Source organism: Heloderma suspectum, chromosome 2, assembly GCF_057233095.1.
Source record: "Heloderma suspectum isolate Gila_16-S chromosome 2, 16-S_ref, whole genome shotgun sequence".
In the NCBI taxonomy this organism is placed as follows: Eukaryota; Metazoa; Chordata; class Lepidosauria; order Squamata; family Helodermatidae; genus Heloderma; species Heloderma suspectum.
In genome coordinates this window covers 105,055,346-105,078,424 of record NC_139459.1, presented here as the reverse complement: position 1 = coordinate 105,078,424, position 23,079 = coordinate 105,055,346, and the positions used below count along the sequence as shown (strand labels likewise).

Here is a 23,079-nt window from a genome sequence, read left to right as displayed (position 1 = left end):
TCTAGGCAGCCATATTTTTTGCATGTGCACCTATCATTTGATTATAAATTCCCATATGTTTGTATATTATGAAAATACTCAGTCATTTCTACCTAGAAAAGTGACTTTGGCCAAGGGATTGTTATGTATTATTCTTTCCAAACAATAGCATAGCTACACTACTACTTAGCTATGCTAAATATTTGTTCCTAGTTGCCAGCTTCCCAAGGTCAGCCTAATATTCCAGTGTCAACTGTAGTTGACTTTGGATGGCTAATTAAGGTTGTTTGGTGGTGTTACCTTCTCTGGATCCTGATGGTGCTTCCATTCCTGGAAGACACTGGGTTTAAGGGCTTAGTCTTCCTTAATTGGGTTGCCACTGCAGCACTTTGATATTTAAACACTAGTATATTATCAGTGGGAGAATTTAGCTTTGTTTATGGAAGAGGAACACAGATTTAATAAGTAGGTACACAGTGGAATGGGACTGTAGCTGAGTGGGAGAGCATGTGTTTTGCATCCAGAACCTTCCAGGCACAATCCCTGGTGTCTCCAGTCAAAAGGATCAAGTAGCAGGTGATGGGAAAGATACCTGCCTGAGACTCAGAAGATCTGCTCAACGTCAGGAGTAACCATGTAGGGCTAGTTGGAATGGGCAGCTTGTGTCCCTCCAGATGTTTTGGCCTACAACTCCCATCAGCCCTAGCCAGCATAGCCAATTATGAGTTGTAGGCCACACTATCTGGAGGGCCACAAGTTGCCCATGCCTGGGCTAGATGGACAAATAATCTGACTTTATTTGTCAGGTTATAAGGTAGCTTCCCATCTTCCCTTTCTTCCTATTGCTATGCTTTTGACATTTTTGTTTTTAATGTATTTTCTCATCCTGAGACCTTGTTTTTATATATGAAATGTGTGTGAAAATGCATTCTTGGGATTAATTTCTAATTCAGGTTTATCCACATTCAAGTCAGGAGTACAAATGCAGTTTACTGAGAGTGAAAAACAAGGCTCACTGCATTTCGAGCATGCGTGTTCTTTGTCAGGGAACATAAAAGTGATTGGGAATGTATATCTTTTGCTATAAGCCTCACGGCCCGTGCTGCAGGGGGGTGGGTGGGGAGGAAGGTGTGCCTCCTTCTCCAGCCATCAGAATTTTCCTTTATGAAGAGCAAGGTTAAGGACAGCTGCTTTGCAGTGGGATAACAAGAAAGGGGAACGATGGCCAGAAGCATTATATATAGTGTAATCCTGTGCCCATTGAAGTCAGTGGCAAAACTCCCACTGATTATAATGGAGCACGATGGCAGCCATGGACCATCTTATGCAGTGGTTTTCCAACTGTGTCCCAGTTGAACTGTGAGGTTACTCAAAAGGAAGATCATTAATGGCAGACAAGCTTCTCTGAAAGAGAGCTTAAGCCCACCACTCCTAATCTTCCCATTCAAAGCATGACAAGGGGGGTGGGGTGTGTGCGGAGGGGTGGAAGTTTGTTGCTACATAACAGGGTACACTCAAGTTTGTGTGGGGCGACAGCTTGGCTCAAAAGGGTGCATGCCAGTATCTCATCTCAGTTCTCACACAGACATTGGCCAAGCAGGTCGAGAATAATGACGACTGCAGCCCCTGCCAAGCTTCTGGGAGTTGCCTCATGCTCCTGGCCACCTGTTGCGATGACATTGGCCCTCAGGTTCTTGCCCTTCATCAAAGAACACATAAAGAACTCACACTGGCAATATCAAGATGCCGCTGTCATGGCATTTGAAGGCACTTTGAAAAGACTAGAGTCCAACTCAAACGCATTGTCACTCAGGCTGATAGAGTTAGTGATGAACACCAGCATAGATTGCTCAGGGAGAGCTTTTATGTTGTCTGCTTTTGAATGTGTATTGGTGGTGCTACCTTTTAATAAATACGGTTTGCTTTCATGGTTTTTATTGTATTACATTTTATCACCTCATACACCATGTCTTTTCATGGCCAACACGTGGTATAAAAATGGTGATACAGATCAATCAAAGAGCTGGCCAGCACCCTACGCAAGCTGAATGGGCACCCTAAGATATGCTCCAGAATCCTTTGTAATACACAAGAGATTCTCTGGCAGACATGCCGGGGTTCCTTTGCAGACAAGTCAGTATGAAAAGGGTTCCCTGAAAGTAGTAAGTTTTAAAACCACTGTTATAGAATATGGGTTTTAAAAAATAAAGTGATGAAGCCATAGCCAGCAGTCTTCAGCAGAAAAGGGTAATTCAGAACAATAATGTTAAAAAAAATAAAAATAGGGTCTGTAAATTTGTTCAAGTACATGGTTTCTCTGTAGTTTATCTATTTTTTCTTGCTGTGTTAACACATAATACAATGTCTTTTTGCAGATTGAATGCAGCGTCCTTGGGATATAACTTGAAGACCCATTGCTGGCAAGATCTTTGTTCTAGAGCAAACTTATGGATGGTTCATTTTCTCTGTTATGTTATGTCTAAATTGGTTTGAAACATGTCTCTGTATTGAATGGTTGTGCTGATTAAATTGTTGATTTATATATTTACAAATGAATGGAAACATATCAGCTCATTTAGGATTGAAGCCATAATAATATTGATGGTGCAGTACATCCTTGGGTTTTGGCTGTTGAAAGTATTTTCTGTGAAAAATGTACTTGGAATGATTTTGCTAATAGGGCTGTGTATGGCTAAGGTTTAGGATTGTGCTTAGTTTTAAGTGGTTTTGAAGTGAATGGAGTAATGTACAATCAGGAGTGTCATTTTGAATTTAATAAATGTGGGCTCAAGGAGAATTTAGTCATGTTTTAGGGAGATTCACATCAAATTTCATAGCTCCCCCCCCGGATATATTCAAGATTAAGGGGGCATTCCTAGAGAGGGTAGCTGAGGAGTTGGTGGATGTTGTGGACCTCCCTCTCTGCCCATGGATAGTGAGGTCTGCAGGAGGAGGAGGAGGTCATCTGCTGAAGGCCTGCTCAGTGTGTTGTCAGAAAGCTCTCCCGCCATATTTCCTCCATCATTGCCACTCCAATGGTGGTGGGGGGTGAAATGAGGCATGTCAAGAGCAGACCAGGAAAGTTTGGATTCAAAGCCATCCCATTCCCCCGACACACCCCTGACAATAGAGAAACATCATACCAGCCATTCCACTGGAACCAATGGGAGAGAAACATAAAAAAAAGGGCAATGGGTGCATTTTAAAAAAAAGGGAGAAGGGAAAAACCCCTTGCCTTGTGCCCTGGCTAGTGCAAGCCCAACATGGCTTTCTTCACCATGGGCTTCCCCCCCGCCCGCACACAAATATACCGCTAATCAATTTCCTTGGGTAACTCTGAGTTCTAGTGTAAAGAGAGAGAGAGAGAGAGAGAATCTCTATCCACTTTCTTTAAAAGTTGCTTAATTTTATAAACCTCTTTTGTTGAGTGTCCCCTCCCCTGCTTAGCTGTCTTCTTTGCAATTTAAAAAGCCCCAGACACCTTAGACCAGGGATGGGGAATGCGTGGCCCTCCAGATGTTGCTGGACTGCAACTCCCATCTGCTCTAGCCAACATAGCCAATGGTGAGAGATGATGGGATTCACAGTCCAACAAGGTCTGGTAGACCACACATTCCCCATCTTTGCCTTAGACTTCCCATATACAGGAGCAGCTCTGTACATGTACAATTTTAATTGACTGTTTCTGCGGTTTCTTCAGCTCTGTGGTCCATTTTGAAATGGGCAGGAAAGGCCACTGTGGATATAAGGACCAGCCTTGCCTTTTCCCCAAAGGGGTCTAAGCTTCAGGTTCATGCTTGGTCCCATTCCTTTAAGGATATTACTTCTATAGGTGGAGGTGAACTCTTCAGTTAAATCTCCAAAACAAATCAAAATGAAACCCTGCGAAGGCTGGCTTTTCCCTTCCCTTCATTCCTGAGGGTAGTTTCCTCTCACTTCTTCAAACAGACAACTGCAAAGGTCAGTCATTGTCACTTCAGCATATTTGAGGGGAGGAAGGATGACTTAGGGTGCAATCCTATCAAGATAGGCTGCTGCCTCTGAACTCAGAGGTGACCATCTGTCCAAAGCAAGGCAGGAGAGGAATGGGGGGGATCGTTCCCTCTGCTCCTCTCCTGCCCTACTATTTTTTTTGCTAGACAGCCGTTTTCAGCTGTCTAGCCGCAGGGGGGGGCTGACCAGGAGAGGAAGCTGCCGTACGACACATTGGACATGTCATATGCGCAGCTGCGCTCTCCCTGCCCCGGAACACCCTTTTCAGTTGCTCCGCGCTCCTCTTCTGAGCATGGAGGATGGGGCTTCGCAGCGCGGGCGAGAGGGGAGGTCGGTTTTCTGGGAACCGACCTTGGAGTGTGGGCTCTGAGGTTGGTTCCCGGAAATGAGCATATCTATGGCCCTCTAGACAGTGTCTAGTGGCCATAGGATTGCTCCCTTGTGGTTGTTTATTATAGCTTGCAAAACAGCTCATGCACTGCATTTTAACCCTGGGTTTTCCTACCATGTAAAAAACAAGGAATCTCGTCTGCATTGGAAAAACTGACCATGAGATCTTAAGGGTGCACTTTTGACATGATTGATTTACACCTAGAGCCAATGCAGACTTGAGGCATGCAAAAACCTAACTGAAATCAGTGGGCTTAAGTACCTGTAACTGCCTAGGACTGGGCTGCAAGTGTTGTGGCACTCAACCAGAAGTGCACATTGAAAGGAAGCGGCACCATTCTCCCTCATCCCTGCCCTAGAGGATTCCCTTCTGTGGTGTGGACTGCTAGGGACGAGTGGGGGATGACTGCTGTACACAGTGCCTCAGGACATGTCCACACAATGCATTTAAACCAGACTCAAGCCTGTTTCACAGGCATGGCTCCCAACCAAAGAATCTCAGAATGGTAGTGAAGTTGAAGGGACTAGGCTATGTCTCCACAGCCTATCAGCCACGTACTGTGGACTGCTAGCTACCAGACATCCCTCCCATTTTTGTAGTCCCAGAAAAACAGCAAAACCTGGAGGTTTATTGAACTAGTAGAGACCACCATCTATGTCTGGTGACCTATATTTAGTTTGATGGGGCACAGTGTATGCACACCTACCCTAGTCTCTCTCTCTCAAAAAAAACCACACACTTCTGGATACCTTCAGAGAAGTATAATTCCCAGTATTCTTTGGTTGAGGAGTTAGGAAGCCATGACAGTTAATCTGTTTTCTTATTAGATAAATGTGTAGTGTAGATGTGCTCAGTGTACCATAGGGCATACATTAAAGGTGCTTTCAAAGCCAGTTTGTAGCTGTGCCTTACACATGAGAACAAAACTTCAGAAATAAAGGATGAGTTGTTGGTAACAATGCTAGAACACATGATTTCATTACTGTTTCAGGATTCTACTCGGGATTTAAATCAAGCCAAACTCGACGCTGGAACATGTTTTCAGCCCTAGCTGAACGCATGAAATGAGAGTAAATCCAATGTGTAAAATTCTATAGGTCTACTTTAAGTAGGACTTGTGTTGGATTTTATCCATCCATGCCACTAAGTATATAAAAAGGGCATTTCCCTTGTTGACAGAAACACAATTCCGTGGAAGGGTTTCTAGACTGAGAAGGTGCAAATTCCAGGCAGGCTTAAGGTTTCTAAATCAATCATGATTTAGAAAATAAGTACTGATTCTGCCTGGAAAGGAAGGGTGATTGTTTAATGAGAAGATGAAACTGTGCTTTTTCAACTTTTGCATGCTTTTGCTAGGAAAAATAACTGATGACCTTGGCCTGCACAAATGTATTCATTACAGCAAATTGCTAAGTCAAAGTTATATCTCAACAGTTGGAAGAAGATCAAAGTAATTTTCTCTTAAAATTGCTGCTTTAAATGATTGTCCACCCATAGTACCTTGTAGGGAGTGATTTATAGAAATGGAAACCTTAATGCAATGGCAGCCCTCTTTATTTCCGCTCTGATACTCCACACTGCACAGACATTGGACTGTAGTCTCCAATTCATTTCAATCAGTCGAGTCACTTAACCTTGGAAGGAGTAAAATTCCATATAGCAAAGTGGAGCTCTCGATCCACTCACAGATTTCTAGAATATGCTTAAGGAAGAACTAGAAATATTTCCTTGCCTGCCTTCCTGCCGATATAAGATTTTTGTCCTGAAAATGGAGAACAATAGCTGGAGCAGAAAACCACTGAGAACTTGAAGGCTATGCCCAGTTCATAGGTTGAGGCAGATTAATTCCACTGTAAAGAATGTGACTCCTTGAGATGGCAAGTTATCTGATGAATCAATAGATTACTTAACTAAGTCTTGAACTGATTAATCAGTGGGGTCAATTTAAATTGGGGAAAGCAAATGTTTATCTGTGAGGCTGTGAATTAGGGTCACATATTTCGTTATTTGAATATGCCATTGCAATAGATAATGCAAAGGAAAATAGTAAAGATGGCTTTGCCTTCTTTCTATGTGTGATAACATCTATGAAATCGTAAGTTATCTCATATTTCAGTATCTCAAAAAGAAGACCTATACTAAGCCATTTGGGCAGTGATCGAGACAGAATGTAAGAAATAACAACGGTATTTTGCTTTTAAGAAGACTAGTACTATCCAGGCCCATCCATAGGGCAGCATTATCTATGCTGGCTGAACAGCTTGCTTTGGTCAGTCAGCTGCTTCTATCCTGAGGTACAGCTTCAGTACTGGCCCAGTCAGCCATTTTGCAGACTTGGAAAAAAGCTTAGTTGCTATGGCCCAAATGTGGTTCATCACTGCAAGTTTTGAAGGAAAGTACAAACTGTGGGCTAGATTCAGATTTGAACTGGATGAACTGTGCTGGTGAAAGTGGACCTCCATACCCCCACCTTCCCACAGCAGCCCTGCCAGGTCTCTGAAAATGCTACACAAAGAGCATCTCTACACCAGCCTAAAATCCTGCTTTCTGCTTCCATTTTAAATGCAGGATCATGGCAGACTCCCTTTACACATGCTTCCTCCCACCTTGTCCCCCTTATCTGAGTTTTCCATATGTTTCATTAAACAACCACTAGATGGTGCTGCAATCTAGTGCCTCTTATTGCAGCTTTTCCTTTTTCATGAGGAACTGAAGCGGAACTCAAGCACAGTAATTTGATAGCTCATTATCTTTGATCTTTTAAAAAATGAAATAAAGGTCATTTAGTGTGGGAGATGCCCTGGAGGTTGACAATATCATCTAAAGGGCCCACAAACTTTTGTGAGTAACCAATCTCAGTAGCAGAACAAAAGCTCTGTGTGAAGAAGCCCAAAGAGTCAGGAGACCACTGAAAAGGGTGAGCTGTGGTGTGTGGGGGAGGGGGGAATCCCTAAAAATTGAGTGGCGGGACTTTCTGTGAGCAGAGCCTTCTTGTGGCCTCTTGCAGAAGGCATATCCTGGATCCAACCCATGGAGTGTAGACCTTGGATTTGAGGGGCGGCTATAGCTGTGACTCAGAGCGCTCACATGCCTATTGTATGTAAAAAGACTTGAATTTTGACTGAATTACAAATGGTATAATCCAGAGATTGCGAAGCCACTAAAGCTGTGGCGTGAATACTTGCCTGGGAATAAACCCAATTAAGAAAGCAGGACTTCTGAATAAGTTCACATAGGATTGGACTGCATGAGTCCAATTCAATGTATGTTTACTTAGAAGTAAATCCCACTGAGTTTAATGGTACTTAATTCCAAGTAAGTGTGCATAGAACTGCAATGCTACATGTATACTCTTTGTTTACAATGGTGTGTCATCTTTTCTCTTTGTGATTTTTTGGCATCTGAAAGGCAATTTCCATTTTGTTTATGCTTTCTGCTTCAGAACTGAATTATATCAGCAGCACTACTAAATTTGGCAAATAAAGCTATGTCCTCTGCCCGGGTGCAAGAAAGATTAAATGTGTAATTATTATTTAATGTTACCAGATAACAAGAGGTTCATACAATTTTCCTTCTACCTTGCCTCCTCAGGATATACACAACAAAAAGAACCTCTTGAGGTTTCTTTAGAAATGTGACAAAAACAAAATTATGAACATAAAACTATGCCATCAGTGTGTTATATTTAAGAGTCATTTTACTGAAGAGCTTTCAGGCCTCTGAAAAGAAGATTATGAATCTGTATGGCATAATTTTGTACCACCTCCCCTCACCCACCCACAAATACCTGGCATATCTGTATAGTGTTCCTTGGGTGACATTGTGAGGCTTTATGCATTTTACTGCTGTAACTGCTTCCATGATGGAACAGGAGCCTTTTTGGCCTACAGTTACCTGAGAGTAATCACCATTGGACTCAGTGGGACTTGCTTCTGAGTAGACGTGTATAGGTTTGCACTGTAAATGAATCAAAATATTTCTACATGTTTTCTTATCTGCTTGCCAAGTTACCAAAATAGTTGCAAAGGCATGAATGCTTTGCAGGAAAAAAAGTTTTTAAAAATCCTCATTTTCAAACATAGGGGATCATTTCTTTTTAACCTGGAAAATACAGTTGTCAAGGAAGCTTATGTTATTAACTGGAGTTATTAATAGTGAGAACAAGTGCTGAACGGAGTGCAAGTTGTTTCTAATCAGGCTGCTGTCTTCACTCTTCAGTTTGTCTCTGAATATTGTGGGATGTGACATTATTGCTTCATGGTTTATTGATTTCAAACAGTAATGCCAAAGAATAAATAGAAGCTGTCAATCACACATCCACTTTTATGATTGAGACTAGCTTGTAACATTGTTCCTGCTGGTACATCCTTTTACATGTGAACCCTTCACTTCTCTGGGAAAAAATGCATTTATTATATCTCAGAGGATTTGTTCGCATAAATGAAGGTCGTTCCTTTCAACAATTCATCCAGAACCAAAGACTCACAAAATAATACTAGAACTTAGGGTCACCCAATGCAATTGATTGGCAGACAAAAGAAAGCGCATCTTCCTACAATGCACAATTAATGTATGGAATTCACTGTCAAAAGATGTGGCCTTCTAAGGAGGGTAGCTTATCCTCTTTTTGCCCACTAGTTGAGATGGATTTAAAAAGAGGATTAGACAGAAGAGGATTAGATTCATGGAGCATGGGTCTATCAAAGGCTGGTTGTCTTCATGGTGATTGTATGGAAGCTCCAGCTCCAAGGCAGTAGGCTACTGAATACTGGTAGTTGGGGAGAAAAGCTGAAAGAGAACTATTGCCTCCAAGACCTGCTTGTGGTTCTGGAGGCATATGATTGGCCATTATGGAAAGCAGGATGCTGGATTAGATGGACCATTGATCTGATCCAGCAGTGCTGTTATGAGGAGAAAGTGCGCTGAAGACATCCTAGTGAGTCTTCAAAGCCTTGCATATTCTTTACAATCCATCTAGTTTTAGAAATGTGCAGTGGGGCTGGGGGAAGCAGACTTCCTCACTCCTTGTCTCTCCAATCCCCATGAAAATGATACTTAGAGAGTCAAGAGCCCTGCTGCATGAGGTAAGCTGTGGTTCCCGGGGACTGAGGAGGAAAGGGGGGATCCCTGAAAATCAGGTGGGGGTACCTTCCATGAGCAGGCTTTTCTGTGAGATTTTCTGGTTAAGCATCGTAACAGTATTAATATAATCCAATTTATTTACCTTTATATCTTTGGAGAGGTACAAATGATTGTTGCTTACATATTGTAGTAAATTAAAGAAGATATACAATGCCTTGGATTCAGACTTTGCCTCCTGTGAACGGAAAGGCTCCTTCTGTCTGCAGAAGGCTTTGGATCAGTTAGAGGAATTCCACTGGCAGAATGGGGGAGAAGACTGTTGCCATCTATTCCATCTCCCCCTGAAGCCTCCTAAACCACTCCGGAAAATGTGTTCCAGAGGGTTGGGGGATCCCCCACTTGGGAAGTGGCGCTGGGGGCTGCAGTGGGAGGAGAAATTGGCAAAGATTGCCTCCCTATCTTTCTCCCAGGAGGAGTGTCCTGAGCAGAACTCTACCCAGCATGCTGCTGGCAAAAACAGTCTGAATCCATTCAAACCAGAGAATCCAGAAACTGGATCAATCAAGTACTGATAAAGGTGATCTACCAAGCCCCCGGTCACACTTGGGTAACAAAAAAAATGGGCCTGACAACTTGCCCTTTACCACTCAATATTGCCTTTCCTGTTTCTTTTCCCCTCTCATTTTATCCTTTTCCTCCTTCTTGTCCCCCTCTCCTCATTATCCAATTTCTTCTTCCCTGGTAGCCTTTCCTGAAAGCAGGCCTTAATATGCTCCAAAGAACAGTCTAAGCACAGTTTCATAATGTACAGAATTCATCACTGGTGTACCCTGTCCTCCATCTCTTCCACCCTGCAAGATAGCTCCTAAAAATTCTGGTTGGCTCCTAGGTTTGAAAGAAATGTCATCTCATTTATCTGCATTCTTTTACTGACATATTTATGAAGCATCTGAGTGTGGTGGTGTTGATTAAACAAGTGGCATGATTCTGTGCAGAGAGATAAAATACTGAACACAAAATAATATATTAATTATTAATCCTTCAATATTTTTAAAAGAAGTGCATTTTATAATAATTTAGTAAACACGAACAATTCATGATTTTAGGAGAGCAAAAGAGTGAGAAGGCATTTTCCTGAAAATTAAGGTTAACTGGCATCTATCATCTGTAATTTTTGCTTTGTTGTCTTTTCCCCTATTTTTGTACTATATTCAGTAAGTAGTTTAAGGGCAATTTCTAATAAAACATCTTGTTACTACAGGCTAAGTTTTTAAAGGAATTATGTGAAATGTGAGATTGTAACACTTCTGGATAGATCCTAGATTTCTGTCTTGCCCTTTCCTAGATTTTTCTCTGAAAATGTTAAATGGATGATCAATTGCCATGTTAAAATTTCCACTTCTAGCCACTTAGGCCGTCATCTATTTTTTTATTTATTTATTTCATTTCATTTCTATACCGCCCAATAGCCAAAGCTCTCTTGGTGGTTTAAATGTTACTCTATGACCACAAAATATCTTTAGACAGAACCTCATAATAGGAGTTATACAGGTTGTGTTCAGACATAACTCTAAATCATAGTTTAGTGCTACATAAGCAAGCCTCAGGCTTGTGTACTTTCCCTCTCCCTTCCTCTTCTGGCATGGCTGTGAGGAAACTGGAAGCATCCATTTCTGCTTTGAACTAACTGCAGTTTGTCATTTTGTCAAAGAAAGACAAACTGGTTAGTTTCAAATATAGTTTGAACAAGACAACTTTAAACCATAGTTTCTGATCCTGGCTTGTTTCAGTAAACCAGGGTTGGGGAACCAGTGGCCCACTGGATGTTGTTGGTCTATAACTCCCATAACCTCCGACCAATGGATATGCTGGCTGGGGATAATGGAAGTTGGGGGCCAACAACATCTGGAGTACAGGTACGCAGACTTCAGGCTTGTTGGATCTATTTTGTTTTTTACTAGAACCCCCAAGAACCCCCAACTAGAGCTAGGGGCAAAAGACAAAGAATAAAAGACATAATTTAGAATTAAAGGGTGCTTCTGATCCTATTCTGAGCCTAGGAATTTGTTTTGAGTACCAGAGCTGAAATGAGCTAATAGTCCTTTCACAGAAAAAATCTACTGTTGGCTACCCCAAACTTTCTTCACTTCAGCAGCCTAATTTAGATGGAAACAGTCACTTTGTTGCTGCAATGGTTAAATAATTGGAAGTTAGAAACCCTTGCCAATCTATCGCAAATCACTCAGAGACCTACCAGTAGATCCTGATCTGTTTTGCCCACCTCCGATCAGGGAGGGGGGATAAGTTCCCTACCCCTGGAATAAACCATAATTAAAACTAACTGCAGCTCCTGATTCAGACAAAATGACAAACTATGATTACCTGAAAATGGAAGTGGATGCTTCTAACTTCCTTGCAGCTATGTCAGAGAAATGGAAGGTTATGCCCAAACCAGGCCACTGTGTAACATATGGACCTCATGCTAGGGATGTACGAAAGTCACTTACCTTTCTGCGGATTATGTTGATGGTGAGGGGGGAGGTGTTCCGTCCCTCCCCCCCGGAATCCTCGACGGGGGGGGGAGGCAATCCATTCCTCCCCCCTGGAATCCTCCACGGCCGGCTATGCTCCGTGGCAGCTCCGCGGAGCAGCCGGCCGGGCCCAGCCAGGCCAGAGCCGTCCGCAGCTGGATTTCCAGCCACGGAGGGCTCTGGGAAAACAAAAAAACCGTGTACGCAAATGGCGGCGGCTATGGCCGCCGCCATTTGCGTTCCTTATTTTTGGCCATCTTAATCTACGTAAATATTTACGTAGACTATAATGGTGAAAATAAAGGGGAATGCAAATAGCATAGCGGGCGCTATTTGCATCCCTTTTTGATTCACCGTTTTAGCCTACGTAAATATTTACGTAGGCTAAAACGGTGAATCAAAAAGGGACGCAAATAGCGCCCGCTACGCTATTTGTGTTCCCCTTTATTTTCGCCGTCATAGTCTACGTAAATATTTATGTAGACTAAGACGGCCAAAAATAAGGAACGCAAATGGCGGCGGCCGTAGCCAGTGCCATTTCCATACGCGGGTTTTTGTTTTTGTTTTTAAACCCAGCCATGATAGGCTACGTAAATCTTTACGTAGCCTATCACGTTGGGTTTTTTTTATTTAACCCAGCCATGATAGGCTACGTAAATCTTTACGGAGCCTATCACGTCGTCATTGTTTTTTTTAAACACAAGACTGCAAATGGTGGCGGCCGGTCGGAAGACCAGCCGCCGCCGCCAAAGCCGCCACCGCCCGGGATCTGCCCCAGGTAAGTCTCGTCCCGGGGGGGATCCGCGGGGGGGGGGGGGGCGGCAGGCCGTTCCACCACCGAGTTCGGGGGGCCGAATGCCTCACCGAGATCCATGGCGGAATTCTCTGCCATCCCTACCTCATGTACACACATCATAAAGTCATGATCACTGGACACAATTCATTAGATGACATCTATGAAAACTTCAATGAAACAGCCATTTATCAAATATGTCAATTTACCAAACAAATTATCAATATAATGCTAAAACAAAAGCTTGCTCAGCTCTTGCCGAAGACCCATTTATTTCAATTGGTTATGGAATATGTCCTAGTAGATTGTGACTAGCACTGTTTAAATTAAAATTGGCTTATATTAGAAATAAATCAGGTCATATAAATACAAAGGAAGTAAGGTTTTTAATATTTTGAATATAATATTGATACATTTTAGTTATAAAGGGGACAACTAAAGGCAAAACTGTAGGTACATTGATATTTCTGCAATGGAAAGATTCCCTGTAGTGCTCAGTAAACTGCATGAACTATGAATATCATATTGCTATTTCATAGAAACTTGGAATATTCAAAGATTTCATGTAGTAACATCCAGTGACTCCAATGGAGATTAACGGTAGTTGCACACCTAGGCCTGCATGCATTCCTCTGAAGACTCAGGATCAGATCCCGTGTATTTGATTCCTGGCCAATGACTTATGCATTAGTCAATGATCTGAAAGATAGAGTTCTTCCATTGACTTGAAGGAGCTAACGATCCTGCTCCAGCAAGCCCTTTATCCTCAGTGCATTTAGCTTATGTGTGTGCATCACAGCTTTATACTCCCAACAGCTATTCTGCTTTGCAAGGTAAGCCACTTCCAATACACCACAGGGGAGCTGCTCTTGAGGAAGATAACATAAGCAGCTCGATTGTGCATATGGATCTTGCTGCATGCTCCTTTAGAACGGAGCCAATGTATATGTGTGACCCATTACATTACATGTGCTTTTGGGGTACCTCAGTTAGTAGGAAGAATGAAAGTACACGTTGATCATAGTTCATGATGCTGTACACGATTTATTCCACATGGGCATAACCATGAGAAATCTAGAAGAATAACAGATATAGCAGTATTATTTATTCAATTTCTATCCTGCCTTTTGATCCCCAAAGGACCCCCAAAGCAGTTAACATCAACGTATTGTAATATGCATATTATGTGACTAATGCTGATGCTTCTTGTATATCAAGCACTGCTAGCTATAGGTTGACTGATTGGGGTTGCTACACCCAAAGCAAATTATGGATAGTAGTCCTAAGCCTTCCCTTTTCAGTTCTCTTCAGGTCTCTGTATGATCCTCAAGATTGGTCCATCACTGTTTCTTTAGATATAAGCATTTGCCATAATATAGATGAGTTCGTTATATTCAACAGTAAATCATGTTTACTGGTTACAAGGAAAATACTGGGCACAGCCACAAACTACTTACTCTGGAGCACCCTCATAACATTTAATGGGACTACTCTGGTATAACTGGGTTGAGGCTTTGCAGCCATTCATTTGGCTGTTTTTCTTCTAGTTTTACGGCTAAAACAGACAAGCAGAAGTCCACATGATATATCTGTTCCAGGTACATATCTACATACAGATATAGAGCAATGATAGGTTGAAGATAGGATGGCCAGAAGTATTACTTGGGATAAAAGAAAGGGACATGGACAGTGATGACGGAACTGGTTACAAAGAAAGCTGCAAAGAAAACGCTAAACACTATTGATTATGGACATTTTTCTTCTCTAGCAATAGCAAAGCTGTACAAATGTTTGTTTTTTTTAAATAATTGTGCACAAGATAAAGGACTGATTTACACTGTACACTCCTTCATTTTGTATAAACATATCAACACTTGCACTTTGTATGCATACTGTATTTATAGCTTATGATATTTCAATACATACAGTATTATGTCCCTCACTCAATTAAGGTGCAATTTATTAAAAATTATGCTATATTTGTTTTCTTTTCCGTTTTCTTTGGCAGATATCCCGGCTTAGCTATTGAATACAAAAGTGTAAGACTGAGTTTGTTTAATGCTACAGAATTGTTTATGTTTATTGATAGTAATTAAGTGCAATTTTTTCAGTTTAACAAAGCTTATTTACAAAAAAAAGGTCCTCTGGATTTTAGTTTGTCTTACAAGTCAGATGGCTAATGAAGTGATGTGCAAGGCAAAATAACTTTATACTTTGCAATAATTTTTGTCACAGGAAAATAAAATTGCACCAAGAAAATACCTGCTTATAAATATTAGATAAAATGTTTAACTTTATGGAATATTTTGATGAAATCACATGACTAGTATGAGAACTATTACACTATGAACATTTGTAAAATAGTATTGATTATTTATTATTTACGTTTCAAGGGGCATATACTGGTAGATAAGTTGGATTGTATCCAATTATCCCCTCCTGCTGATGGAACTGTTTCCATCCGTGGAATGGGGAGGGGAGCAATTCCCATTCCTCCTGCAGCCTGCCACACACCCTCAAAACTGTTTCAGAGAATAAGGGGACCCTCAGGAGAAGATTTTGAGGGTGTGCAGGGGGATGAAGGGGGGAGGAGAACAGGGGAAAGCCCTGTTGCATGAGCAGATGAGCCCTGTTGCATGAGCAGATGTCTGTTGATGCAACGTTGGATTTCACCTTCTATTTTATCTGTTTTCTCTAGAGCTGATAAATACTAGTAGTTCTGACGGTGTTTTTACCACTTCCAAAAGAGGACTAATAAATGAAGAACACTAAATGTTCAGAATTTCAATTTGCAACAAAGCTCTTGTGATTAGCTTAGCATTTGAAATCTCACTATGTCCTTGGTATAATTTAAGATGGAAAAGAAAATATAATAACGAAGTTGTTATGTGGCAACTTCGAATTTCCATAATAATTTACTTTAAAAAACATACACTTAAAAAAAGTTAACACTTATTGCAGGACTATTATCATCTCCTTTTCCTATTTAATAGTTAATTGGCTACAGGAATTAATATTTTGGCACACAGTCAATTTGTAGAGAAATGTCCTAAGATGTAATTCTATTAAGGTGAAGGATTTTTTAAAAAAGAATTCCATGCACAGAATAGCTGAATGGAAAGCACTGCACAATGCCTCAGAAAACATCCACCATTCATTGTCCCAACTTATGACCATGCTCATTGCAAGCAGACATCTACAATCCTCAGGAATATGCCACAATTTAAAGAAAAAATTTTTTACAATCTCTTTTTCATAAATCTGCCCACAATGATCAAATGCTGCAAACACTGTATCAAAGGAACACTCTTATCCTCTTAGCTAGCTACATGATTTCATGTGTGATAATGTCCTTCAGAGTTCCTATGCAAGTATGGCTGGGTAATCTTAACCTGCTACAGTGTAGGATCTCAGATATGTTGGGTCCCCTGAAGTTTGGTATTTGTGTGAAAACATACCTTTACTGAGAATATTCCTGTCTGCCTTCCATGGGGTTCCTGTGAACATGTTGGCTGTTCCCACATCAAATGACTGGGGAGGAAGAGTGGCCATTTTCTCAGTTGTGGGGAAATGTAAAATACTAGTAGCCTGCACAAGAGGAGCAGAATAACCGTGCTCTTTGTGTTCTGGCAGCTGAGGAGAGCATGTGTGTGACAGAGGATATGTGTTCCTCCCCTCTGTGTGCCTGTATGAATATAGGCAGAGAAAGTACAGTATGTGGGGTCAGAAGTGTGAGGTGCCCAGAATATGGTTCACAATAGGGCCTCCCATGGCCTTTAATCCAGTGTGGCTCCCCTGTCAGTCAATCAGCTTCAGAACTGTGATGTCTGGGTGAATGATATGGTGTCAGATTTATCTATGGCAAATGCTCCATTCACATAGGATTTCTTGGTCTCTGTTTCCTCACTGTCAAGCATTGTCGTTTCCAAGGCAAAAGGATTCACTATGTTGACTTCAGAGTTGACATCCATCTGCTCAAGTTCATTCTTCGAGAGCTTCTCTACAACTCCAGTTCCAAAGGCATCACCAAGAACGTTCACCATTGTTCTGAATCGATCCCTATAGAATACACATTTTGGGTCAGTCAGGACAGGTGTGAGTGGGTCATATAGATAGATAGATAGATAGATGCGCGCAAAAATGTGTCAGTTTACAGGACTAACTTTGTAAATAAGGGCACAGTACCAGAACTAAAACAACATTTGGAGAGGTCACATTCAAAAGCTCAGTTTTAAAAATCTGAATTTCAAACACTATGCTTTAAATTTTTAAAACTTGCAATTCAAAATGCCAACATATTCTTTAAGTTCTAAATGAATTCAGTTTTTAAGAGTCAAATTCTAAGATGGTGCCACTTTACAGACACAGGGCTCCAAGACTGGAGCCCTCTGTCTATCCTATGCACTGCCATGCAGCTTGCTGGCTTACCTAGAGATGTGGCTAGGCATGGAGGCTTATAGATCCTGCAGGTCCATGTCCTCTCTGTTCCCTCCCTTCTCTTCAGCATACCCCCTTCCTATCCTCCCCAATTCTTGCACGGTATTGCTGGCTGAAGTCAGCTCAAGGGCACAAATTCACATGCTGTCCATCAACCACCCTAGATCTAGGAATGGCTGACTCTTTCAATTTCTCCCAGTTTCTCATTTTACCAATCTTAAGTTTGGCTTGTCCTGAACTTTGAGAATTTTTACAATCTTAAGTGGCAAAAAGAGTAAGTTTTATTTTAAGTTCACATAAAAATTCATATGCGTTTTTGCGTGGATTTCTCCTAATGTATGCATTTTTGTATGCAATCTTGCCTTATACACACATTCTTGCAGGAAATTTTCCTATAATGCAGTTTTGAACATTATTTTCATTAATATACCAATTTTTGTGTGCACTTTCCCCTAATATCTGCATTTCTATATGCATTTTTTGATTGGAGAACTCCACTGCAAAATTTGAAGACATGCAAATTTCAGATAATTGAGTTTTTGTTCACATCTTGGTTTGGAAGTGCAAAATTAGGTGCATTTGCATTAAAATGTGAACTGAACTAATTTCTCCTCTATCCCTAAGTAGACCATTATATTTTTGAAAGGTTTTAATCAGTGGGTGGCTGGCCAACCACCAGCACAAGTAATAGATGTGACAAATGCAGTGGGAGATTGTGGCACAGGTAGACAGGCACTGGAGGGCCTGGCTATGACAGAATCCAGTCAATGCTCTGCCCTCTCCTACATGCACAACTGTGTGTTTCTGGCTCAGTAAACAACTGACAAAATTATCTCAAAGAATCAGCAATGGGGGTGCATTGGTACTCTACAGTACTTTACTTAGGGTGCTTCCAGATGAGACCTTTATTATGCAATCGCCCTGCCTCATTCATATAATTTTACAGAGGGTCCAGATGCCGCTATCTTCATCTTCTAATATTCCTGGGTTTTCCCACCACTTCTTCAGTCTTTTTTTCTTTTCATAAAAAAATCCATTAAGGAGGAAAGGTTGGAATAGCTGTATAATGTGTTTTGATTGGCAGCACTGGGAGTAGTGACGCGGAAAATTTTCTGATCAACTAGAACAGCTTTCCCCAACCTGGAGCACTCCAGATGTGTTGGGACTACACATTAAAGCAAACTTAATGTGATTTAAATGTTATATTATGTAGATATTTTTATTGGAATACTTGTAAAAGTAGCGTGTACTTCCGTTGTTTAAGAAAAGCCCTCAAAGTTGCTGAAAACTGTTGACACACTATTTTAGCAGCTCAAAGAACTGTACATGATATGCTGGCACCCACTCATCTATTTCAACAGAGTTCAACTATCATCCACTGAGGTAGTTGGAGCACCTTCAGTCTTGCTGTCACTACCTATTAGTTCCATTTCACATTGAGACATATATGTATTTCAATGATATGTAAGCATTCTCTCACATACTTGCTAGGGATAATAATCACTGGCAAAATATTAATTACCATTTTGAAACTACCAAGCTTGCCTAATATTGTATTTGCAATTGGCATCCAATCATTTTTACTATGAACTTAGGACATGGAAGATTTTCTGCAGAAAAATAAAGCAGTGGAAAAATTTCCTCCCCTCATCAGTGGCTAGATGCCTTGCATCTGGAAGCACCCTAACCTACACATGGCATTGTCTCATAATTTGGTCTTGGCCTATGACACACCTGAAAGATTCATCATCACAGCTTTAAATTCTTGGTTCCAGTGTGTGTGTTTATATGTGCGCACGTGCGTATTTGCACGTGTGTGGTTGTATAAATAATACTAATTTTGCATATAAGCCTTTTTGGCATTTGCAACCAGATACAGAAATTAAATCAAGAAATAAGAAAGTAAGTAGCTTAGAGTCAGTTTCCTGTCCTCAAGACACACCTATAGTAGACTTACACGGATCTTTTTTAAAAGGTGTTTTTATTCGGCAAAAGTATGTTGAGCAATTAACAGGGAAATTCCCTTAGGCTAACAGGGACATACAAACTTGCACATTCTAAATGATTGCTAATGAGATACTTTTTGCAGGGTGAAAGATTATACATTTGAGCCAATAAGTGAAGCACTGATAATGAACATGGCATCATAGTGTGACCAATCTGCTAAAGTGATAAATGCTCTGGCACATAGTTCCTGCTGTATATAATTACAGTGCCATTTGCTTCCTGTAAAAAGAACTCTGCATTTTAAAAATAAACACTGCAGATGAGATTACAAGTATACATCAGCATTTCAGAAGTAGACAGCTGACGGCAATTGTTGTTACAGTGAATTCATTTACTATCGCATCTCTGAGAAGAAAAGGAATACAACTGGCTGTCTTGGAGCTGTGAAACTAAATACTTGTTAATATTGTTACTGAGTGTTAAGAAAATGTTGAGATGGTTGTGAAATACCTAAACTTGTCCCAGCAAAAGCCAGTCTTTCAGAAATAAACTGATTACACAATGAAACAAGATAGCCCCAGTTGACTCAGTAACTGATTTCCATGTGCTAGGTAGACAAATGGTCTATGTATTCAGTAACAGAGCATAAAACTAACAGTAGCATATTGAATGGCAGGATAATGGCTATAGGTAGATGCTGTATTGATTTTACTACAGTAATTGTATGCATCTAGTATCCGATTTCCATTTTACTGAAGATTTACTGTGTGGTGACCAAACACTTGTAAGCTCTTGTATGATTTCATGTTGGACTAATTCACAGACAGTTTCAGCCATGTGCAAGTGTTCAGTTTCTCATGGCACACAAAATCTGAAAACACCTGTGCAATACTTAAAGGTAAAAGGTAAAGGTGTCCCCAGCCAGTCGTGTCCGACTCTAGGGTGCGGTGCTCATCCCCGTTTCTAAGCTGAAGAGCCAGCGCTGTCCGAAGACGCTTCCGTGGTCATGTGGCCGGCATGACTGAACACCGAGGTGCACGGAATGCTGTTACCTTTCCCGCCGAAGCGGTACCTATTTATCTACTTGCAATTTCTTGCTTTCAGACTGCTAGATTGGCAGAAGCTGGGACCGAAGACGGGAGCTCACTCCGTCACGCGGCACTCGGGTCTCGAACTGCTGTCCTGCCGACCTTCCGGTCTGCAGTTCAGCGTCTTAACCACTAAGCCACCGCGTGCAATAGTTAGGTTTGTGTAAATATAACCAGTCCTTCTGGAATGTCTTGATCACTTATTTCCCCCCCCCCTTTTAGAGGGGGGCTATTTCTTTCCTCTATTTTTTTTTTTTTAAGGCTGATGCAGCACAGTTCTTACTTCCAGTTACTTGGAAATAAATCCTACTGAACTTAATGGACCTTTAGTAACTGTACTTCACATTGTATCCTTAAATGCAAAGGTATCCAAATTACATGGAATGAAAAGAATGTTGACATTGATGGGTCTAGATAAGGCTGCTCAATAGAGGAACTGTGTATCTGACATTATTATCTCAAAGCCACAATGTTGCTTCTCGAAACCTGACAAGACTCTATTCATCAGTAGACTTGTTTATATGTTGGCACAGGCTGTAGGGAATAGATCCAAATAACGCCAGACAAATCCTAGCTCCAATGATTTTTTAAAAGTTGTCTATTAGAGGAATACCTTTCTGTAATTCTATGTTTATGGAAGCAGACTGAAAGCAGTGTATATCAGAGGGGAATATGACCTTGGAATGAGTGATTCCAAGGAGTGATTCCAATAGGAGCAAGATGCTCCTATTGTAGAGACCAGGAAGGAACAGAACCATTGTCAGAAAGCTTCTACCTTCTTCAGCACATAGTCTCATAAATCCAAAGCTGCAAAACTTAATCTTTTCCAAAGCTCCCCAAATTCAGCAGCAACAACAGCTGAATTATGTGACCTTGTAAAGTTATGTGAAGTAATGAAAAAACTGTGCAATGAAGATTCCATGCAACCTCAGATGATGGGTAATCCTCCAGACCCTTCCCCCTGGCATCTAAAGCTTCACTACATGTTAACTAGGCACTTCCAAACCTATCTTCAAAGCCTTATGGGCTACAAATTTATTTTGTAATGACCATGGGTTTCCCACAAAGTTGAATGCTGTGCCTACTGTCAGGTTCTGCTTGTATATGATACAATTGCGGAATCACAACTGATATGCCCACCACTTGCTTAAACTTTATTCCTTCCAATAGATACAGATTAGGGCAGAGGGCAGTAACACAGCACCTGCAGATGCACTGGTACCCATAAAGTCCCCTAACAGCACCTGCCAGACCCCTTCCTCACTCTATGCGCAAACCAGCCCCGCTTTTGCCACCTCCACACTCACCTCAGGAAGCAAGAAGCCAACAAATCAAAAGATGTGATCTGCTGGCTTCCTGTTTCCTTGACGGTGGCAGCAGCAGGGGGAGGAAATCCGGTGGAGGAAGAGGAGGTAGCAGTGGCAACAGCAGCAGGACATCTAGAGGAGGAATGCTAGTTCTAAACAATCAGACCAGGGACGATGCCAGACTTTAATGGCTCCTCAGCCTGGTGCCACTGATGGCCCCCTGCCTGGGGCCACTTCCTCTCATTGGCACTGCTGCCTCTCCCGGCCCATGGTGTTCCTGCCATCAGACCAACTGCGCAGCATGGGGGCTGCTTGCTACCATCACCATTCACTCACCAGTTTCCTCTCCCCTGGGCATGTTTACCCCAGTTACAGCACTTGTGGATGCAGAGCCACTGCGGACTTGAGGGGCAGCTTCACATCCACAAGTGCTGTGGTCAGGGCAAATATGTTGATGGGGGGAGGAGATAGCCAATGAATGGTGGCTGTGGCAGCAAGTAGCTGCCATCAGCATAGCGCTGAGGGTGTCCGGGACTCTGGGGAGGATGCAAGGTGATTGGCAGGGATGGCAACTGACACAGGCCCTGAATCAGAGGGAAGTTCAATTATTTTAAAAATGTATGTCATCTTGGTTTATTTTTACTCTCAGAATACATTTGGTTTGACACAGAATCATTGGAAGTTAAGGACTATATAAGAAAGGGAACTATCTCTGTGCTCCTGTTACTTTCCATCTGAATGATGGTGTTTGCTTTCTCCCATAGAACTGAATGGCTTCAATTTACTTCTCTGAGGAGAAATAAAGGGATTGCATTGGGTATACTGCTGGGGCAGGGGAACGACCAACCATTCCTATCCCAGACATTTGTCACCAAAGCATCAGAAAGGGAGAATATTTTATGATTATTTCTCAATTATGTCCCAATTGGACCTCCACACATTTCTCCTATGGAAGTCAGTGGAGACACTGCCTTGTGTGGAAGAGAGAGCGTGTCCAAAAACACATGCCAATGATCATCATCAACTCACTGTCCCTTAAATTCAAACATGTGATATCCAAATTCTGTGTAAAGCCAAATTAAGTGACAATAAAAGCCGAATTTCGTGCTCCTGTAAAATTATGCAAATTAAGCCAAGTGTTATGTAGGGTATTTCCTTGCAGGGCTGTGGACCATACCTTGCATGTTTTGATACAAAGCAGATGTATAGTAGGCATGCTCTAGTTATTGGTCGAGCAGTTTACTTATTCCTCTGTTTGATTACAGATGTTTGTACGCTTAGAGAAGACACAGAATCAAAGGACAAACATCCAAGATTACAAACTTACAGAAGCCAGTCCACTGCTATGATGAGAGTGACGTCTTCGGCAGGCAGCCCAACTGCACTGAGCACAATCACCATGGTCACTAGTCCCGCTTGTGGCACTCCTGCAGCTCCAATGCTGGCTGCTGTTGCTGTTACACTACATCCCAAACCAACAAAAGGGCATTAGATACATTTCTGCATTATTCAGACTTGTGCTGTCATGAAA

General features: G+C 41.6%; 2 protein-coding genes across 5 annotated transcripts in view; one reads left to right on the top strand and one right to left on the bottom strand.

The window, feature by feature from the left end:
* The window catches only part of SPATA6L (spermatogenesis associated 6 like), a 43,705-nt gene extending 40,926 nt beyond the window's left edge, over nucleotides 1-2,779 (top strand). For all 3 annotated transcript variants that reach the window (XM_084834432.1, XM_084834431.1, XM_084834430.1), the window contains one exon: nucleotides 2,355-2,779. The gene's annotated coding sequence lies outside the window, so the exon portion shown is untranslated. The remainder of the gene's footprint in view (nucleotides 1-2,354) is intronic.
* A 10,355-nt stretch (nucleotides 2,780-13,134) lies between these two features.
* The window catches only part of SLC1A1 (solute carrier family 1 member 1), a 76,491-nt gene continuing 66,546 nt past the window's right edge, over nucleotides 13,135-23,079 (bottom strand). The window contains exons 11-13 of one of the 2 annotated variants that reach the window (XM_084834420.1): nucleotides 22,876-23,010; nucleotides 16,677-16,828; nucleotides 13,135-13,843 (exon numbers count right to left, since the gene is read on the bottom strand). In XM_084834420.1, the coding sequence (XP_084690546.1) occupies nucleotides 13,788-13,843; nucleotides 16,677-16,828; nucleotides 22,876-23,010 (343 nt within the window). In that variant the 3' untranslated portion in view covers nucleotides 13,135-13,787. Of the gene's footprint in view, nucleotides 13,844-14,512; nucleotides 16,829-22,875; nucleotides 23,011-23,079 lie in introns of those variants that run through there. The other variant, XM_084834419.1, reaches the window with a different exon arrangement.